This window comes from Monodelphis domestica, chromosome 4 (assembly GCF_027887165.1).
Source record: "Monodelphis domestica isolate mMonDom1 chromosome 4, mMonDom1.pri, whole genome shotgun sequence".
Taxonomy (NCBI): domain Eukaryota; kingdom Metazoa; phylum Chordata; class Mammalia; order Didelphimorphia; family Didelphidae; genus Monodelphis; species Monodelphis domestica.
Window position 1 is genome coordinate 331,261,105 of NC_077230.1, and position 21,622 is coordinate 331,282,726.

The 21,622-nt window shown below is 35.4% G+C and overlaps 1 protein-coding gene across 45 annotated transcripts in view; it reads left to right on the forward strand.

The window, feature by feature from the left end:
* DLG2 (discs large MAGUK scaffold protein 2) overlaps window positions 1-21,622 on the forward strand; it is a 2,177,398-nt gene that overhangs the window by 1,165,496 nt on the left and 990,280 nt on the right. For all 45 annotated transcript variants that reach the window (XM_056825173.1, XM_056825188.1, XM_056825175.1 and 42 more), the window contains one exon: window positions 13,538-13,591. In XM_056825173.1, coding sequence (XP_056681151.1) covers window positions 13,538-13,591 — 54 coding nt within the window. The remainder of the gene's footprint in view (window positions 1-13,537; window positions 13,592-21,622) is intronic.

Sequence of the window (21,622 nt, forward strand, 5' to 3'; positions counted from 1 at the left end):
ATAACTGCTTTCAGTAATCCAGAACTCAATGTAATAATAAAAATAAACTTACATTTCTTCAAGAAGCTTTCATCTATTTCACACACTTTTTTTTACTCTTTCTGAATTCTTAGTAGGTTAACAAGCAAATGTCATTGTCTCATTTGACAGCTGTGTATGTGTTTGGGGAAAGTTAGAAACATTTAAGTGGATATTTCAAATTTCTGTAAAAAAATGGGAGGAATTTAAAAATTTTGTGACCAAATTTGCAATACTCATTTAACAAACATTAGTCAGCTTCTATAAGCAGAGCAGTGGTATATTAGGTATTATGGGTGATATAAAAATAATAATAATAACCAGAATTCTGTGGTGATAAAAGCTCTACATTTGTAATCTTGAGACCATATTTAGACTCCCATTTTGGCCAGCAGGTAATATAGTCCACATACCAACTCTTCAGTTATCTGAAAACAAGTCTTGTGGTTTTCATACTAACCTGTTCCTTCTTCAGTAAATATCTGAAGATCCTATGGTATACTTACATATTTCAACATTCTTTCATTCTCCTGGTCAACCTTCTATGAATGAGCAATTTTCACCCTGCCTACAGTGTAATGACCACAACTAAAATCAATACTTTGACTATGATTGCAAAAGGACAGGGCAAGACCTTTCCAGAATGGCCATTCTGGATTCTGTGCTTCCATTAATGAAGTCCAGATCACATAAAATCAGAAGTACATTGGATGCAGAAGCAACAAAAGTGGATTAAAATCTCATCTCTGCCACTGTCTTCCATTGTGACCCTAAGCAGCTTCTTCTCTCTAGTTCTCAATTTTCTCCTCTATAAAATGAAGGATTAAGACTAGCTATTCTCTAAGGGCCCTTCTAACTGTCTGATTTTGTTTTTGTATTAGTCCTCCTTCTGCTTTTTCTTCCTCGTTCTCAAATACTTAAATCATTCATTCAACAATACACCTTCCTTTTGGTGTTCGTTCAGAATTCCTATTTCCACTTCATTACACTGAAATCTCTTTAGGTTTTTACATTGAATATCTTCTCATCCTAGACATTCCCTTCTCCCTACTAATAATAGTTAAGTCATTTACAGTCGATCATCAATTCATTCTCAGGTTCCTTTGCTGGATCCACCTCTGTGTTCCCTCTCCTGTGTGTATACACAGTACTCAGTACTCAAGCCTGAAACCTTTTGTGTCTCTCTATACTTACCCTCAACAATTCACCTTGGTTCAACCATGATCTCTATAGTATACAGATGACTCATAATGTATGTATTTCATAGGTATCACTGTCTCAACAAGTCAATATCAAGAATTACTCTATTTTCCCCCAAACCCAGTCCTCTTTCAAACTTTCCTATTTCCTCTACCATTCTTGTATTGATTAGGATTGCAACCTTAGGGGTTATTCTTCATTTTTCCCTACCTCTCATAAAATTAGTCTCTAAGTTCTGATATCATGTCCATCCCACTTTTCCCATAAACATGAGTATACCTCTTAATTGCACCATTGCAATAGCTCCCCAATTAATCCTCTATCTCCATCTTCTCTCTTTTCCAGGTATACATATAGCTTCCAAAATTATATCCCTAATGCATAGTTCTGAGCACAACTTTCCTTGATCAGGGATTTTCTTTTTATTCATTTTTTATTTTTTTTTCGTTTCATGAAACAATTTTTGACAATTTTTTGACATTCCAAAATTCAGATTCCCTCCCTTTCTACCCTCCTCCACGAAAAGGAAAATAATCTGGCATAGGTTATACCTATACTTTCATATAATACATATTTCCATGTTGCTTTTCATAAAAGAAGACACATCACACGTACAATAGAAATCTATCTTGGAGTCTAGCTTTGCTGCTAATAGTTTAAACCCTCACAGTTGATTATATAATATTTCTGCTATCTTATACATTATTCTCTTGGTTCTGCTCACTTAATTTTGCATCAGTTTATGTGTCTTTCAGAACTCAAACTGTTCATCATTTCTTAAAGCATAGTAGTATTTCATTACAACCATTTACCACAACTAGTTCATCCATTTCCTAAGAGATGAACACACACACACACACACCGCACTCTGAGTTTCCAATACTTTGTCACTACAAAAGAGCTGCCAAAAATATTTTATTACAGGGAGTTCCTTTGGCTTTATCTCTTATCTCTTTAGGATACAGACCCAGTAGAAGTATTGCTGGGTCAAAGAGTTGCATAGTTTTGTGATCATTTGTTGCTTAAGGATTTTCAGTAGTTACCTGTTGACTCTGATACTCAACCACTTTTGCTTGGTGTTTTAAGCCTTTTGTAATAAGACTCCATTCTTTCTTTGTATATTGATTTCACATTACCTCCCTATCCTCATTAGTTTTATGTTCCAGCCAAACTGGTGTAATTATTTTACTCTATCGATGACATTCCATCCCTTATCATGATATCTTTGTAGAGGCTGTCCCTCATGTCTGGAATGCTCTCTCTCCTCACTGCTGCCACTTCTTGGAATAATCCCCAGCTCCTTTTAAAGGTCACTTCAAATGGCATCTCCCATATGAGACATATCTGATCCCTCCAGTTGGTTTTGCTTTTCCCTATCAATGTGAAATTATTTTGTCTATATTTTATATTGACTTAGTGGTGTTCGCATTGTCTCCCCCCACTCCAATTTCAAATAAAGCATAAGCTTCTTTTTAAAAGAATAATTTATTTTACCCAATTACATGTAAGAGTTTTAACATTTAATTTTAATAATTCATAAATTCATGTTTAATATTTTAATATTGAAACTTTAGGGTTTTAAATTTTCTACCTCTTTCCTTCCCTTCTCCTGAGACAGTAAATAATCTGATATAGATTATACTATGTGAAGCAGGAATTCTCTCAACAACATCCTGAAAGATGAATGCCCAGCTTCTGCTTAAACATCTGTATTACCAAGGGTACTGTCATCTCCCAGGTAGACTCTTGCATTGCTTGATACATCTGGTGATTAGAAAGTTTTCTTTATTTTTTTTAAATCTCTCCTTTTGAAACCCCTTGAAAATAAATTCACTCATTCTAGGAAAAAGCAAAGAATAATCCCATCCCTCTTCTATGGGTTGGTCTTTCAAAGAGGAAAATTTATATATTTTCCTTCCTTATGCTTACCATGCACATTTCTTGTTGATCTATGAATAATTGCAAGTTGTCAATCTGCATGAAGTAAAGGTATACAAAGTCTTTCACTGTGAAACCATTCTGGCAGTAAAAATCTCAAGCCAAATGCTGAGTTACTAATGTCTTCCATCTGCTCTTTTTCCCCCCTTCCTCTTTTGCCTTGGGCTCCTATGTTTCTATTTCTTCCCCTTCATACTGTTATGTTCAATTTTTTGTTGTCCCTGATCCTCTAGTTGCCCCATCATTACACAGCCTACAGTGAAGCTTGCCATAGGGTTCTCCCTCCATTACAAATAGAAAAAGTTGCTTCCAGCTGGGTTCCTTCTGTATTTTTTAAGAAGTCAATGCTCTGAACATCTGGAGTGGCAGACAGGCATGGCACCATGGGGACCAAAAACAAAAAAAATTTCCTCTAAAGTATATGATAGCATCTGCTTCAAATTAAAAAAAAATAGATGGGAATTCCTTGGTGGTCAGGGAATGAGTGAATGGGTTACCTCCCTTAACATCCCTGAGCACTTATCTTTATGCACAGGAACCAGAAGTAAATCCAGGTGATACAGTTCAGGCAGGGAATACTACACTGAAGCTAATAAGTCACCTTCAGACTTGTTCGCCCCCATGACTAGTACACATGGAGTATGAGGGCTCAGTAGCAATAAGAAACATGACTCAGACTAACATTAAAATCTGCAGCATGCCAACTCACAAAACCCTCAAAGCATTAAGAGTGAATGCTGACACACGGGAGATCCCAAGACCAAAGCTTGCAGATGCCACCATTGTGCCAATCCCAGGCTCCTTCAGATACATCCCCCGGATTCTTCTCTCTGCTGACTTTCTTCAAGTGATCTATTCATGCCAAGTATTGTATTTTCTATCCTTTGGCTTAACCCCACTCCAAAGTCTGTATATTCACCAAAAAAAAAAAACCACTAACAACAACATCCTTACTCCCTGGCACTCAAAAATTCTGCTGCAAAGATACAAGTGTAATCAAATGCTCCCACATTAACTGATCCCATAGCAGAGGCAAGAGCGGTGAGAATTTTCCCACAGCTCCGAATATAGCAGCCTCCAAGATTTAACAATGTTCTCGCTTCCTATAGATGCCAAGGACAATAAGATTAGAGCTAGTATTTCTAATAAGAAAATAGAGCTATAAATGATACTTCATTTTCCTTCTCATCTCTATAACTTTCACAGGCTATGAACCATGCCTCAAATTCACTGACCTCTTCTCTAGCTCTTCAGATCCCTAGCTAGAGGCATCCCTTCCACATCATGGGTGTTAAGGTTGTAGCACACCTCCAATCTGAACAATTAACAATAAATTTTTTGGCCTTCCCTTCTTACCAGAGAAGAAATCTAATTTTTTTACAATCTATTTCTTTTCCTTTTATGGGGTGTTTACAGTAAAATAAAATGTATATATATATATATATATATGTATATATATACATGTATATATTTTGCACTAAAAGATAAAGCTTGTTCATAGTATAAAATTATATATATATATATATATATATATATATATATATATATATATATATGTTTGGGGCATTTCTGAGTTTCTGAACCTTTCCTGTGTCATCTGTTTGTCTTCACAAGTCCTCTGTAACTTTAGCAAAATTTCCCCCAGATCCCCATTTAATTTCTTATGCCAATCCATGATATACTGAAACTAATGGGGAAAGTCACAATGTGGAAGGATATCTGTGCAGTCATTCAACAAGCAAATATTAAGCAGTTTTATGTGCCAGACACTGTGCTATGCCCTGGGAATGCAAAGGAAAGAAATGACATTTCCCCTGCCCCCAAGAAGCTTGCATTCTAATGGGGAAAGCAACAGATGTATATATTAACATATATAAAAAATCAGAAATAAATATATAGATATATCCATTCATATACAAATAAATAGGTAGCACAGTGGATAGACCACTGGGGTTGGAATCAAGATACATCTTTAGGAGTTGGAATCTGACCTCAGATACTTATTTATTAGTTGTGTCACCCTGGGCAAGTCACTTAACCTAGTTGCCTCAGTTTCCTCATTTGCAAAATGATCTGGTGAAGGAAATGGCAAATTACTCCATTATCTTTGCCAAGGAAATGCCCAAATGGGGTCACAAAGAGTTTAACATAATTGAAATAGCTTAATTGAAATAACTCAACAATAGCACACACACATACACACACACACACACACACACACACGTATATGTGGGTGAGAGACTTTTCAATTGTCTCTCTGACAATGAGGATCACATTTGTCCCAAACTGTTTCATTGCCTATGGCAAAAGCAAACTCCTAAAAATAAAAGATCAATGTGATCTTGGGATTGTTGTGTCAGAATTATCACTTAGCTATTTTTTTCCTTCATTCTTCTCCCTAGTATTTAGCTGTAGCTGAGTCTTTTAAAGGAAACTGGGAAAACCAAAAGGCAGAAAAGAGAAGACAAAAGCTGTTTAATATGAGTCCTTTTCTCATTCCTCCCAGCTGCCAAAGCATACCTCTGATCCCCCAAATTTTGCTTTTTAATTCTTTATATATGAAATCATTATTTAATAATATATGCATATTATATAAATGTATTATATCATATATGTATATTATACGTGTTTTCTTTTTATATGTATATGTTATGTCCCAAATTAGAATCCAAATCTCTGAGAGCAGAGAGTATTCAATTTTTTTTCTATTTCACTAGCATCTCAGACAGTGCCTGGCACATAATAATTGGCTAATAAATGTTTATGGATTGATTGATTTTCTCATTTCTTGAAAGGTCCTGCTTTAATTAGGCTGGGCATCCCTTCTATTGATACAGAAGACAAAACCTTCCATACCTTAGTAGATAGATAATCATTGCCAGAGCTTCTTTTGAGAGAGTTTTAGCTAGGTGGTTTAGCTAGGTAGGAAAAAGTTGAAGTAGCAGAGTTTGAGGCTGAAAAGCCAGTAACTGATCAGGTGTGAAAGATACTAAAGAATCTCATGGTGAATGAGCCATCTGTATCAGCCTAACTCTATGATCCTTTGGCCCAATCTATGGTGATACTGTGTACTTACTATACTTACCCTATTCTGACACATCTATATGGCTATGGGGGGGGAAAGGTTTGTTGATGTTCACTATCTCCCCAGAAAACCTACTAGGAAAAATGCAGTTAACAAAACGAATGTTCTTATACTAAACTCAAGTCTTCCTCTTTATATATCATAGCAAGTCATATACTGACTTCTGTATCTCCATGGGAATTAGTCCAATCCATCTTCCACACAGATCTTAATAAAATAATTACCTTTCCCCTCTAAATTTTCTCTTAACAGACATTTTATTGGTGTGGATGTTATGTTTTGAAAATATCGAGAAGAAATTACACTCTTAAGAGCACCAAGGTGCTCTTAATTTAGTAAATATTTATTAAGCACCAAGTGAATGCCAGGTATGATGCCAGCAGTAGAACTACAAGGGCAAAACAAGCTCTGCTGTAGAAAGCTTATATTTGACTGAGGGTTGGGAAGGAGAGAGAACAATATACATATAAAAAATACATAGTAAATGAAAAAAACAACATAAAATAATTTCAAAAACACTAACAACTATGGTCTAGTTAGGGATCTGAAAGGGGAATAAAGTAGACATTTATTAAGCCCCTACTATTTGCCAGTCACTCTTCATAGCACTTTGTAAACATTATATTTGATCTTTACAACAACTTTAAGAAGAAGTGTTTCTCTTATATCCATTTTAGAGTTAAGGAAATTGAGGCAGATAGAGGTCAATTAACAAGTGCAATGTCAACCAGCTAGTAAATGTATGAAGTCAAATTTTAATTCATCTCTTCCTGGTTCTTTATCCAATGCAACCCATGCCTACCTTTAAAAAGTATGAAATTGTCATACATAGCAATGAATTAGTTAATTTTTTCATAATAAATCCTCATATGAGGTGGTTTTGAATTCCCTTAAAATCAAATCCTTCTCTGTATGTGTTATATTTTCCCAGTGACATGCTGAAAAGTTTGTGTCCCAAATCAGTCATAATACTCCAGACAAAATGTATCCAAGATTTTCATAAATGCAGCATAAGATTGTCATTTTACACCGGTGATCCTTGTTGAACCCAGGCCTCCTGGGTCATACTGCATTGGTACTATTGAATTTTAAATTTAAATGCAAGCTTTTATATTTATCCCTGCTGAATTTCAATGCATAGGTTTAGGCAGCTTGTTCTAGCCTGTCAAAACTTTCTGAATCCTGATGTTTGTCAATTAATAGGTTAGTTATTCCTCTATCCCAACCTTAGAGATATTCATAAACTTAATCCAAACTATTAATAATAATAATGTTGCTGATGGTAAAATGGTCAGATCAGACAAGACCTAGAATGGAGCTGATTATGGTATCTGGGGTTCTTACACCTAGACTTACCAAGTGTATATATGTATATATGTCACGTAGATAGAGATATAGAGATATATTTTTCATACTATATATAATTATTTTGTGGATTGATCATATCAATATATATTGAGGTGTATATATACTATATATGATGTGAATATGTATATTTTATATCATCATGATGTATTTATTATATTTCATGTGTATATATATATTCACCACTATGCATACATACTCATGTGTATGTATAATATATTATATATACATAATATTATATATTTTCCTTTGTGTCCGAGGGACTTGAGGACCCTTGTATTTGCAAAGACACATCCCATCTAGCCCTTCTTATAAAAGGTAACATATAGATAGCTATAAATAGATACATGGCTCTAATTATAAAACATTTTATATATTTTAGTGATTAGTTTAGCTTTTCTTCTGTTCTCTTCAAACCATATAGGAATTACTTTGGTCAGTTGTGGATGCCAGTTTTTTAAAAGGGGATAGATAAGATGGGGTAGGTCCAGAAAAGGATAAGCAGTTAGTAGAAAAGACTGGAAACCATGAAATTAGGTTAGTTTATGTTTAGCTTGGAAGAGAAGTTTTTATGGATAACTCTCTTCATATATTTGAAGAATAATCATGTAGAGGAAGGATATACTTACCCTACATTTTCTAAGGGGGGCAGCAATAGATGAGACCCAATTAAGCTCAATACAAGGAAAAAACTGGCCAACATTTGAGCTCTTCAAAATGAAATAGGGTGCCTTAATAGGCAATAAACTCATTTTCATTCAAAATCTCCAAACAAAAGCTTGACTATCACTTGTATGTAAATTTTATTGTTTTGTTTTTTAATTAGGCAGGATGAGGGCTTATTGAGTCAGGAAGGGATTGGATTCAGTGGCCCATGAAAGTATTTCCCAGTATGTATTCACTTACATAAATGTGTATATGTGTATGGAGAAAAAGAAAAGGAAAAGAGAGAAGGAAAGAGGAGAGGGAAAGGAAAGGATATATATGTTGTTTCTCATGATCCAGAACAGATTTTCCCTGAATTTTTCTTACCTCTCAGTTTGACCTTTGTTATGGACTAGAACAGTGGTATCAGACTCAAACAGAGAAAGGGTCGATAATCCATACATAAGGATCTCTGCTGAACATATAATGACAGTTTTAAAATGTAATAGTCTATGTTTTTATTGTGTTTTTTGTTAAAATTTCCCAATTATACTTTTATTACATTATTTATATTTATTTATTATACCTTCTGGAATGTGACAGGTAGTACGTGCTTTACATCTCTAGATGGGATTCTCCTTTAACATACATTTCTGAACATTATCATGCTTTATTTGTATGTCCCTCTTCTTCTCATTTCATAAATCCTATAATTTGAAAAGCCCATAATATTGGAAAACAAAATAAAATAAAAGAACCAACAAACCAGTCAGTAGATTATGAAAGCACTAAATACTAAACTGGGAAAGAATCCATGAAATCTTCTAATCCAGTCCACCTATTCTGCAAATGAGGAAACTGAATTCTTTGCCCTCGTCTTCTCATTTCTTGCTAGATGACAAGTGCCTTAACGCAAAGGATTTTGTGATGTATTTTTTTTTTTGCAGACTCAGAATGGGGTGGTCCATGGAATTATCCCTTGATCAGTATTTGTTGAATAGATGTGGGTTTGGTTTTGTCAGCTCTTACTTGTTTGCTGTGCAACACTGAAGCTCTATACCATGAGGAGAAGGAGGATGAGGAGGATGGTGATATGATGAGAAAATTAGAATGATTATGAGGGGAGGAGGAGAAGGAAGAGGAGGAAAAGGAGGAGGAGGGAGAGAAGGAAGTAGAGAACAAGGAAGAGGAGAAGAAGGAGGAGAAAGAGGAGGAGAAAGTGAGCTAACATTTACTTAGCACTTTGGAATTTTCAAGAGTTGATCCTATGTCCTGTGTGTTGAGAGTATGAGTACTTTCCCAGTTAAAAAGCTGCTTCTCCTTCCTTTCTCTGCTCATAAAAAATCTGGGCACTTTTAACTGAGAGGATCTGTCCCCTGGAGATTGTCTCAAAAACCACAAAGCCCTAGATTTAGGGGCAGGACAAGCAGTACACTCTCTGTTCCACAGAAAGTGCACTTTACACTGGCTAGAACAATGAGTGTTCTCCTGATTTGCTCCAGGCCTACAGCTCCCTTATGGGTAATATATAACTTTCTATAAATAGCCTCAAAATGACCTACAATTTCATTTTCATTTTTTTTTCTGCCTCACATTAACTTTATTGCAGCCAGGGTCAGTCATCTTACATTTCTGAAATGTGTAACTTCCCTCATTCTATGTTTGGTTTTTGCTTAGTATTATTCTCTAGTTATATACATCTTCCATTTCCACTTAGAGGAGGGGTCAGTTCAAATATATGTCCTGCTACTGGTTGTATATATATATATGATCACTCCTAAAATCATTTGCATTTATTTTATGTATATTTTATGTAACAGAAGAAATATGGTGGAGACCATGGAGAGCCAGCCTTGGAGTCAGGAAGACCTGAGTTCAAGTCAAATCTTTGATACATGCTGGCCATGTAAACTTGAGCAAATCACATAATGTGCCAGTTCCTCAGGCAACTCTATAAGACTTATTCATGGCAGAGTAGGTAGTGTTCTACATTAATCATCCAGAGTTTCTTCTTCTAATAAAATCATTTGTTTCATCCAAATACACACATCTAAATAAAAGAATATGAATAAATATCCATATGAAATCATAGATATGGCCCAGATAGAAAATGCATATGAGTATCTCTAGACAAATAAATGTCTATATAAAACTCTATTAATGAGGTAAACATTTCTCTCTTTTTTTCACCATTATATATTTAACACCTTTAGCTGTGTCACAAATAGTAGGTGCTTAATAAATGCTTATTAATTGACTGGTTGTATAAGCCTTTCTGGAGCACTATGAAGGCACTCTGTAGAACACAAAATAAGTATGTCTCCTTTCTTCCTTTAGAGAGTTTACAGGCTCAGCATAGAAAAGGAATCTGCATAAGGAAAAACTAGAAAGCACAGAGAGCTTTTAGGTTATGTCATTCAAAATCTATAATAGGAGTTCAGTGGGCCAGAATCTTTGGGGGAGGTTTTTTAGCAGTGGTAGGACTTCTGTTGAGTCTGGAAGGATTTAGAAAAAAAAAGTAGAGGAAAAGGATATTCATAGTGGAGGTGAGAGTATGTATAAAGGCATAAAAATGGGAATAAATGTAGCATTGCATAGAAAATGTCTAGACTGACCAACTGGAGCAGAGGAGGCATTCAGAGAAAGTGAGATCCTAGATGGATAGGCATATTGGAGCCAGACTAAATAACTGCAGCAGACATTTGTTAAATGAGGTAAAAATTATGCAAGGTGTCAATGGGGATAAATACAACTTTTAGGTAGGTCACAGTACTTACTTTTATCAAAGTTATGGTCTAGGAGGCCTTGAAAGTCAGAAGGAAGAATTTGACTTTGGTTTGGTAGAAAATAGGGAGCCATGGTGGATTTTTGAGCAGGAGTTATCTGAGAAGAGTGATGTTTCTAGAAAATAAAGCTTCTAAAAGTCTCCTTCCAATGTCTCTGAAAATTCTATCTCACTCTTTGATGAAATTTATCCTCTTTCAGCTGCCCTAGTATCCTGTTGATTCCTTATCTATCATCTCTGCATGATTTTTCTTATTCTTGGTCCTCTGGGAGGTATCTAGTCTCTCTTGACTGAAATACAACTCATCACATCCATTGTTTATCTACACTTTGCTAAACCATTATAGATTATTAGCATAGCATAACAAGATAGAAATACTTTCAGAGACTTCAAGTAAGTGCTACTTTCCTACATCCAGTGTCTGGCTAAAATATGAACTTTTGCTGTAGCATATGGATGAGGGACAAGAGATGAAAATTTTGAGGCTAGAAGGAAAGTTAAAGATCATTATAAAACCCAAGCAACCCCATTATCACTGTTGAGCAAACTGAAGATTAGAGAGATGAAGTAACTAGCAAATGGTCACATGGCTCCTATCGGAGACAAAATTCATAGTAGGAACAGATTTCACAGAGATTCGTTGGTTCATTATCTTTATTTGATACATCAGGAAAGTGAGACCAGCAGAGGCTGACTTGCCCAAAGTCACACTTCTGATTCCCAATCCATTCTAATTCATAGGTTACTACTACTCTGTTACTTTTGGCTCTTATTCCCATGTACAATGAAGATTTTAGTTCCAAAAAGCCCAGCTAATGATCTGTCCCCAAAGTTACAACCTCGCCAGTCTGTGATTTATAGGCATTCCCAGTAAGTCAAGAGAATAGACAAATTTTCCCTATCTAAATGAAATCTACAACTTGGTAAGGAGATTGGAGATTCACTGGGATGTGATGGGCTCCTCCCAATAAAAATTCTTGAAATCAGAAAGCAAAACTCTGTCTACATAATATTTCTGAAGTCAGATTTGTAGATGCAAGTGCAGATTACAATCTTGTACTTTTTAATGACTTTGCTTGTAGCCCTTCTGTATCAGCCTTGCTCATATTCTGTATAACCTTTCATGAGAGACATGAGAGTTTGCATGAAGAAATTTGTGGAATGCATAGCATTCTTTTAGATCATATTAGATTGATTTTTTTATTATCCTACAGAGACAAAAACAGCATGACCCAGTGATTAAAGGGTCAATGCTATAGTCAGAAAGGCTTGGGGTCATTTGCTGCCTCTGACATACACTAGTTCTATGACTCAGGGCAAATCAGTGTCCCCAGGCAACTCACTAACATTCTAAGTTACAAACAACACCAAGGAAGAACTATGAGAAGGCAGCTCCCTCACAGGCTTTGCAAGTCAAGAACTATGAGTGCAACATTGCATATTATCCTAGATTTTTTTCAATACGTTCAGTTTTACTGAAATATTACCCACTCTTTTTTTATTATTTTGATTATACGAGTTGGTTTTCTTTGTATCAAAAATGTAGGTGACAAAAATAAAATGTATCAATTAAATTTATTTTTATAATTATTTTCTGCGCCGATCAGTCATAGGGTAATTGATTACTACATGTGAAAGGGAAACTCCAAAAAGAAAAGAAAAAGTTTACAGGAGAGGTCCAGATCCCTACCAGTGAAATAAATTGCTATATGAGACGTACTACCAAATCTGATGAATTCATAATCCAAACTAAGTATATGTATATACATGCACACATGTATATGCCTCTGTATATATAGAAGTATGTGAGTGCAAAGAATGAGAAGAACCAGGAAAGTGAGGCAAAGACAGAGACAGAGAAAGACAGACAAAGAGAGGGAGAGAAAGAGAGAAGGAGAGGGGAGGAAAGACAGAGAGAGAGAGAGACAGAGAGAGGAGAGGGAGACAGACAGAGGGGGTAGGGAGAAACTAAGTTGAATACATGTTGAGGACATAAAGATCAGGTAGCTGCAAAGATGGTCTCTGCATGTGTGCAGATGCTAAAGCTCAAGCTGTTGACAATTGTAATAGGTAAAGATGTCATAAAACAAAATGATCCATTAAGTGACTAGTGAAAATATTTCTTGTTAAGCACACATCCTTTAAAGGGCAGCAATGCTGGAGCTAAAAGATGAGCTTTGCAAATATCAGACATGGTTTAATTGTGCCCATTTCCCTGTCATTTGCATTTTCTGCTGCAAAATTGTTATTTTGTCAAAGAGAAATGTCAAAAATGTTACCTCTTATTCAAATTCCCAGAATGGCTTTCTTCCAAAAGAGCACAAATCTCAGAGGATGTGAAAAGACTCTGCAGAACTGAGGGTAAATTCACAGGAGAGTATTATTTCTCACTCTCATGGCATTGTATTTTAAATGTGGTAGAACAGAAATGTGAGCACCCTAGCCTTGTTTGGAGTAGAAGATTCAGTATTTTAAGTGTTTTCTTTTTTCCCCTTTTTTAGGCCAGCCCTGCTCCTATTATTGTCAACACAGATACTTTGGATACTATTCCTTATGTGAGTATATTTTTTCTTTTGATTTATCAACAATTACAGAATAAACTAATCTTCTGTTTGTGTAGTGTGTGTATGTATGCATATTTTGCTTTCTCTAACTTTTCATCTCATAAATTGTTTCCTAAGATTAGTTTTGGCCATGTCTTTTAATATTTGCTAAATCCCTGGTTAGCTATGTAAATAATTCTTACTCTCATTGAATGTTTCTAAAACCAAAGTGAAGATATAGAAAAATACCTCCACTGAAAACATATTCATTTTTTCTTTCAATGCAGTGAAGTTTTTCCCTGAAGATGCTATAAACATCTCCACCCTCTTTAATGGTATTTTAGGAGATGGAAGTAAGGAGGGTTGCCTTAGAGATGGGCAGCTGGCTGGTACAGTGGGTAGAGTGCTGGGCTTAGAATCAGGAATCATCTTCATAGTTCAAATCTGATCTCAGTCACTTGCTAGCAGTGTGATCCTGGGCAAGTTATTTAACCCTTTTCGCCTTGGCTTCCTCATCCATAAAATGAGCTAGAGGAAGAAATGGCAAAACATCACCAATATTGCTGCCAAGAAAACCCCAAATGTTTTCAGAAAGAATCAGACATGACTGAAACAACTGAACATGAAACAAGATCACTTGTGTGAAGTGTGGAGTAGAGATGTAGGGTTATGTCTAGGTAACTGCTAACATGTCACTTTAACTAGAACACAGAATCTGTGGGATGGGGTGAGGAAATGAAACAGTAAAAGCAAATCGATATATAATGTAATGAGCTTTAAATGCCAGCTTCTCTAGTTTCTTCTATAGTCAATAGCAAATCATTTAAAATATTTGAATATATAACTGACCGGCTCATTGGTATTTTGGCAATCTCAGTTTGGCAGCTGTGTGGAGGATGGATTGAGGAAAGGAGAAACCAGAAGCAGGAACTCTGAAATCCTACTTTATGATAAAAAAAAAAGGCTTGCCCTAATAACTCTCCCACTGCCTCCTTCTTCTTGCAGTTGTTGACCATCATAATGACCTATCCTTATTCTTCTCTGATCTCCAGGAAGATCATCCCTTTCCTAGCTTCAGTTCCCTCATTCCACATTTTGAACCCATTTGGGGTTTTCTTGGCAAAGATATTGGAGTGGTTTGCTTTTTCCTTCTCTAGCTCATTTGAAAAATGAGGAAACTGAGGCAAACTTACTGAAGTGATTTGCCCAGGGTCACATAGATTGTAAGTGCCTGAGGCCAGATATATGATCAGGAAGATGAATATTTTGACTCCAGGCCACTATCCACTGCAACACCTAACTATCCCATGCTCCTCCCTAAACCCTCTTAGGAATATTCTTAACACAGATACCCAATCATTCACCATTTTGTATAGATCCAATCTTTTCATTATCTTCCCTAAAAACTTTTATTTATGATTTATTATTTATATATAAAATGAGAATTTCACATCTTAGAATGTTACCCCATGATTTCTCTTCAGCATAACTTCATAATCTCATTTCACACTATTCTCCTTCAGCCACTCTATGATTCCACCAACTGAACCATTAGCTGAGACTTCTCCCTGCTTTCACTCACCTTCTTTGTATTATTTACACAGAAGCTGTCCCCTATTCTAGGAAAACCCATTCTCCTACATGTCCCTCTATTGAAGGCTTCAAGGCTCAGTCCATTCACCTGCTTATCCTTGAAGCTTACCTTGATTTTCCCAAGATGAAAATTATTTCTTCCACTCAAGATTTCCTCTCTTCATTTTGTCTTCTCTCAATTCCCTCTTTGCCCCCATCCAGTTCTATTTTGTATCAGGAATTTCTTTACCTCTCACCCCCTATTCCTCCATTAAATTGTAAGCATTTAGATGACAGGATGTGTGATATTTCTTCATTTTATTCAATATCTAGTACAAGACCTTGTGCACAATTAGTGATTGTACAATTTTATTGAATGGTTTGGGAGATGGTTCATTGGGCATGGTATTGTATCATTTAAGATCCAGGGAAGAACAGATAAAGTCATTAGCTTCCTCAGTGAGAGAACATTCAATAGCTTCATTTCTAGTAAAATCTAAATAGCAATCTTTATTTCAGTGGTAAATACTACCAAGTATACATCCATATCAATTCTACTACTATAAAACTATAATAAACCAAGAGGTATCCAATAATATCTCCAGTAGATTCATTCTTTATTCCATCTTCTTCTTCCTCTTTTCTCTATTTCTTTCTTCCCCATCTCTCTCACTGTTCTGCATGCCAAATTCTTTTTCCCTTTCCCTCTTTCTCTTCCTCATCTCTCTCCCTCTTTTCTTCCTCTATTCCCTCTCCTGTCTTTTCTTCTTTTCATTCCCTCTTTCTCTCTCCCCTTTTAATGACATACTCTCTTTCTCCTATTTTTATTTTTCTCCAACCTTCTCCCTCCCTCCCCATTATTTTCTCCTACATTTTTCCAATATCGCATGCCTGCCTCTTTTATTGCACCTTTTTCTCTCTCCTTTTGTACTTAGGAAATAAGGTGACCTCATACACTAAGATGGCCTTGGGTGATAGAAAACATGTCACAGGGTCCCTGCCCCCCTTTTAGGCAAACTATGAGCCAATGTGTCCTAAATCAGCCCTTGTCCCAATTCCCAGGCATATCTTAGCAAAGTTAGCCAATCTTGTTCTGGCAATGTACAGAATATAGAGTAGAAGGATAATTATTTGAGCAGAAACTTCACTTTAGAGCAGTATCATTTTAGACCCCAAATCTCTAAGATGTCAAGCTCATGCTGAATTGAGGGAAATTTTCCATAATTGCTAATCTGAGACTTGAGCCAATCAACTAGTCAGAAGAATTGTGTGGGGTGGATTGTACATATACGTATGTATGTATGTATGTATGTATGTATGTATGTATATAGTCTGTCTCTTATACCTAAAAGTAAACATTTAAGTAAGAGCAAATGTAAGAAGGTCATTTAAAGTTGTTTTCTTCTCCCTCATATTTTCTTGTATTTCTTAAAAATCTGGTATTTGTACTTGAATTCTTTGGTCATAAAATTGGGGGGAAATATTAAGATTCTTCTTGTGTACATATTAAATACAGATTATATGTTTTTCAACTGTTTTGAAATGAATCTGTGTACTGAGGAATATTACTCCAGTGGATTCAAGGTCTTCGGCTTATTTTCATTAAATTCACTTAATTTCATTAAATCATTTACGTTCACTAGCTTGTGATGTAGAGAATAGAATCTTGGATTAAAACAAAGGAGATTTAGGTTCAAATCCTGAGCCTTGAGAACAGAAACAAATCATTCAACCTCTAGGTCTTATTTTCTAATACATGAAATGGGAATAATGATAACAATAATACTTGTAATACTTGCCTCACAAAGTTGTTTTGAAACTCAGATGACATAATTTATATGCTTTTCAAAACTTAAAGAATTACATAAATGTCAATCAAATATTATTAATATCTTTTTCTTGGCCATCCTTTGAAGCTTTTGCTTAGTCAACAAATGTATAGTAATAACTTAATCTACTGTTTGTTGTATCTAAAGATTTATCAAGTGTTTTCTTCACAATAATCTTATGAGAGAATTAATGGAAATATCATTATCACCATTTTACATGTTCAAAAATTGAAACCCAGAGAGATTAAATTATTTTTTTAGTGTCCCACAACAAGTAATGGAGCCAATATTAGAGCCCTACTTCTTGAGATTCTTCTATGACATGTTATTGAAAAGAGGCATAAAGACTTGTTTTATGCTTACCTTAATCATTTAAAACCTTCTACATATAAACTATAGTCTGATGATCCTGGTGAGACTTGATTTGTCAGACATGATTTTTGAAGATTTGGTTAAAATGACAAAAATGTAATTGTACATGTTCCCAGAGAGCTTATATTGTTTTGGGAGGAACAGCATGAATACAGATAATTAAATAAAAAGAATATACCCAGAAAAGACTGAATAATTCAGGTATTGGGGAAGAGGATTTTAGAAACTGGGGAGAATCCTAGTAGGTTTCATACAGGAGTTAATATTTTCTCTGAGCTTTGAATGAAGCTAGGATGTGTATAAGTCAGAATTAAGGAGTGAGTGAATTCCAGACATTAAGGACAATCAGTTCAAAGATATGGAAGCAGGAGATGAATGGTTGTGTACATGGAGCACCAAGTAGAACAATGTGGCTAGGATAGAGAGTGTATAAAGGAGAATGTTTCAGCTCCCAAACACTGGGAAAAGATTGCTGGACTTAGAGTCAAATCCTGCCTCAGATATTCCCTAGCTACATGACCCTATGTAGGTCACTGAGCTTCTCTGGGCTTTGTTTTATTTTTTAATAAAATAAGAATCATAATAGCACCTATGTCACAGAATTGATGTGAAATTCAAATGAGATAATCTATGTAAAGTCTTTTGTAAACTTTAAAGCTTGTAAACCTTAAGTGCTTGTTATAAATGACCAATCATATGAGAATGGATTCAGATTGTGATGGATATCAAAAGTCATATGGAAGAATTTGTTTTTTGGACGAAGAAAAAATAATAAAACATCACTGAAGATTCTTGGGGAGGGCAGTAATGTGATCATACCTGTAATTTAAGAAAATTCATTTAGTATATCTGTGTGATAGATTAGAGAGGGAAGAAACCATAAGGCATTGATGCATGATTGTTATAATAGGCTTTTCCAGGCATAGAAGTGATGAAGGTGATAATTAAGATGTTTGTCATGTGTGAGAAAAGGATGAGACAGATGCAAGTTATGTTATGAAGGAAAAGAATTGATGGAACTAGAGAATTGGTTAGAATCAGAACAAATAACAGAGAGTGATTTAGATTTTGAACCTGGGAAACAAACAATAGCACCTTCAACCAAAATTGAGAATTGAGGAAGAGGACAGAATTTTAAAGGAAAGTTCATGAATTGGGGTGATTTTGGTCCTAGTAAGTATAGGATGCCTCCAGGATATTTAGTAAGAAATGTTAAATAAACAGGTTAAGATGTATTGGAGCTCAGCAGGGACTAGGGATAGATATTTCTGTATGGATGTCATTTGCTTGGAGATGATGACTATACCCATGGATGATGAGATCACTAAGAAAGAACCTAATGGGCAAAGAGGAAAGGACCCAGGATAGCCCTGAGTTATATGCCCACCTAGAAGAACACAATATGGGTATAACAAAAATAACAAGGAGCAATTAAATGTCAAGAGGTGAACCAGGAGAAGAAATTTTAACAAATATTCATGTAAAAAGGAATGTCCGGGAAAGAGAGTATGATGTTCAGGACCAGAGACTTGCAGAGGAGTCAAGAAGGATGACAGTGTGAGTACAGTAAATGTCTTTTCCATGTTCCATTTAATTTGATAGCAAGTTAAAATTTCAGTGGTACAGGGAAGTGGCTCAATGGATAGAGTATTGGGCCTGGAGTCACACAGACTCATCTTCATGATTTCATATCTTATCTTAGACACTGACTATGTGACCTGATAAGTCACTTAGCTCTGTTTGCCTTAGTTTCCTTATCTGTAAAATGAGGGCTGGAGAAGGCAGTGGCAACTCACTCTAGTATCTTTGCTAAGAAAACCCCAAATCACGTTCTAAAAAGTCTTCTATCACTGAAAATAACTGAACAACAAAAAATTCCTATGATGAAATTAAAAATCTTTTTCATATTAAAAAGTATAATATATTATATTGATAACCGAAAATTTTAATATTCCTTTTAACAAAGCATAGAACCAGAATGTCATCTCTGTTAGTGACTCACTAAGCGACCTTGGGATGATCTCTTTTAACTTTCTCAGTCTCCTTGCTCTCTGAGTGTTCTATATCTTGTTTTTCCTTCTTCATGTTCTAGTTAGCATAATTTTCAGGTCTATTTAATAGAAAAAGATTTTGAGGTCCCCTAGGGATACTTTAGTCATGTTGCATAAGAATACTTCCTCCTTTTAAAGTATTGCCTGAATGACAAAATTAACTTACAATGGAAAAGTTTCAAATAAATCTCATTAGAAGTCCATGTGTTAATTCTACCTTTTGAAAATTTTATTTTAGAATAACATAGGTACATAGTGTTTACAGCAAGAGCTCCTTGATATACATGTTTAAGTTGATTATGGAGTGAAGGGAAATCTGAGCTTCCAGAGGGATTTTATAAATGTTTCTGACAAAGGAAAAAGAAATGGATAGCTACACTTCTGGCTTGTATACAAAGCAAAATTATTGGGAATTAGTTTCCAGGATTTCAGTCATTCTAAGGGTTCCAGTATGGTGGTGTACTTAAGTACCACAGTTTTCAGAGATAATAATAAAATCCACTCTTAATGAGGATCATAAAGCCTTGATGGTTTAAAAGGGCCTCAGATAGACCTGTCCTAAACAATGAAGGAATCCTTTATATAAAAATTTTTAATATTCTAAAGGACTATAGTAGAAATAAATACCATTAGAGTGAAGAAATTTGAGTCCATTGACATGGGTTTTAATCCTACCTCTGATACTGATGTTCTCTTTGACCTTGATCAAATCATTTTACATCTTAGCCTCAGTTTCCCAATCTATAAAATGAGTAGGTTGGACTAGATAACCTCTAGGGTTTCTTCCATCTCTGAATCTGTAATTCTATTATGCTATGACCAAGATTCAGTATATTACTCTTTTACATTTCTTACTATCCTTTCTATCCTTCCCCTTCTCCTGCTATCTGATATATCTTTAGTCCTATAAAGGGGGGGAAAGATAAAATAATGCCTTAAAAACCTTCTACTTCTGTTTAATGCTGTATCCCTGATCAACAGACATATTTTCCCCTTGGCTGACTTTCCTGAGGTTGATAGGTAGCAGCCTCTGAATAAATCCTGTCCCTTCTCCTCTAGGAAGATAAGATTAAGTATTATATTAAACACAGACACTGAAAAACGTATTTCTTTTGCTCTTTTCTGTGATGCTTTAGATTTTCAGTATTTTAACCATTTTTAGAAGTAAGCAGTGATGAAAAATATGCAGAGGAAAAAAAGGCTTTTAGAAATTTAGAGCCAGCTAGAACTTTAAGAAAGTATTTAGACCAGCCAGTTAATTTTATAGATAAGGAATACAAGGTTGAGAGAGGGAGAATAACTTTTCTGACATCAGACTTCAAATCAGTGGCTAAGTTGGGACTCTTGGATTTTTAGTCTCTTAAAATCAATTCAATCATTTTCAGTCATGTCTAACTTTTCATGACCCTATTTGGAGTTTTCTTGGCAAAGACACTGGAGTGAATTGCCTTTTCCTATTCCAGGTCATTTTACAGATGAAGAACTGAGGCAAACAGGGTTAATTGACTAGCCCTTTATCATTCAGCTAGCTAATAAGTGTCTGGTTGGATTTGAACTCAGATCTTCCTGATTCCAGATCTGGCATTCTATCCATTTGACACCTATTTGCCCATTAAATTACTTGTGTATTTACTCTGCAGAGGCAACTAAATGTTGAATTGGGTAAAGAGCTGAACCTGGAATCAGAAAGACTTGCATAAAAATATGGCCAGGGGTAGGGGGGACAGCTAGGTGACTCAATATATAGATTTGATTCTAAGAAAAAAGGTAAGGTTTTAAAAAATGGCCTCAGACACATAATAGCTATATGTCCTTGGACAAGTCATCCTCGATACATTTCAGTAACTTTAGTTTAAAATGGGGATAATAATGGGACCCACTTCCCTAGATTGTTCTGAGGATTAAACAAGGTAATATTTGGAAGGCACTTGCACATAGTATATGCTTAATAAATGCCTTCTTCATCCTTGATTGGGCTGATTTAAGGAAAATGAGTATGAAAGTGAAGGGAGACCCATAAGAAGAAAGTTAGAGAAGTAAAAATGTGGAATAAGCAAGAATTTTATCATAGAGCTAGAAAATGAGAAGTTAATCACTTTTAATGTTAGGCTGTGTAATATTCGCCCTTTGTGATGAAGTTATTCCCCACCTTTTAAATGGAGAGTTTTCCCGAGGCATATTCTGCTCATGAGTAGAGAGGAAACACATTTGTTTGGTTT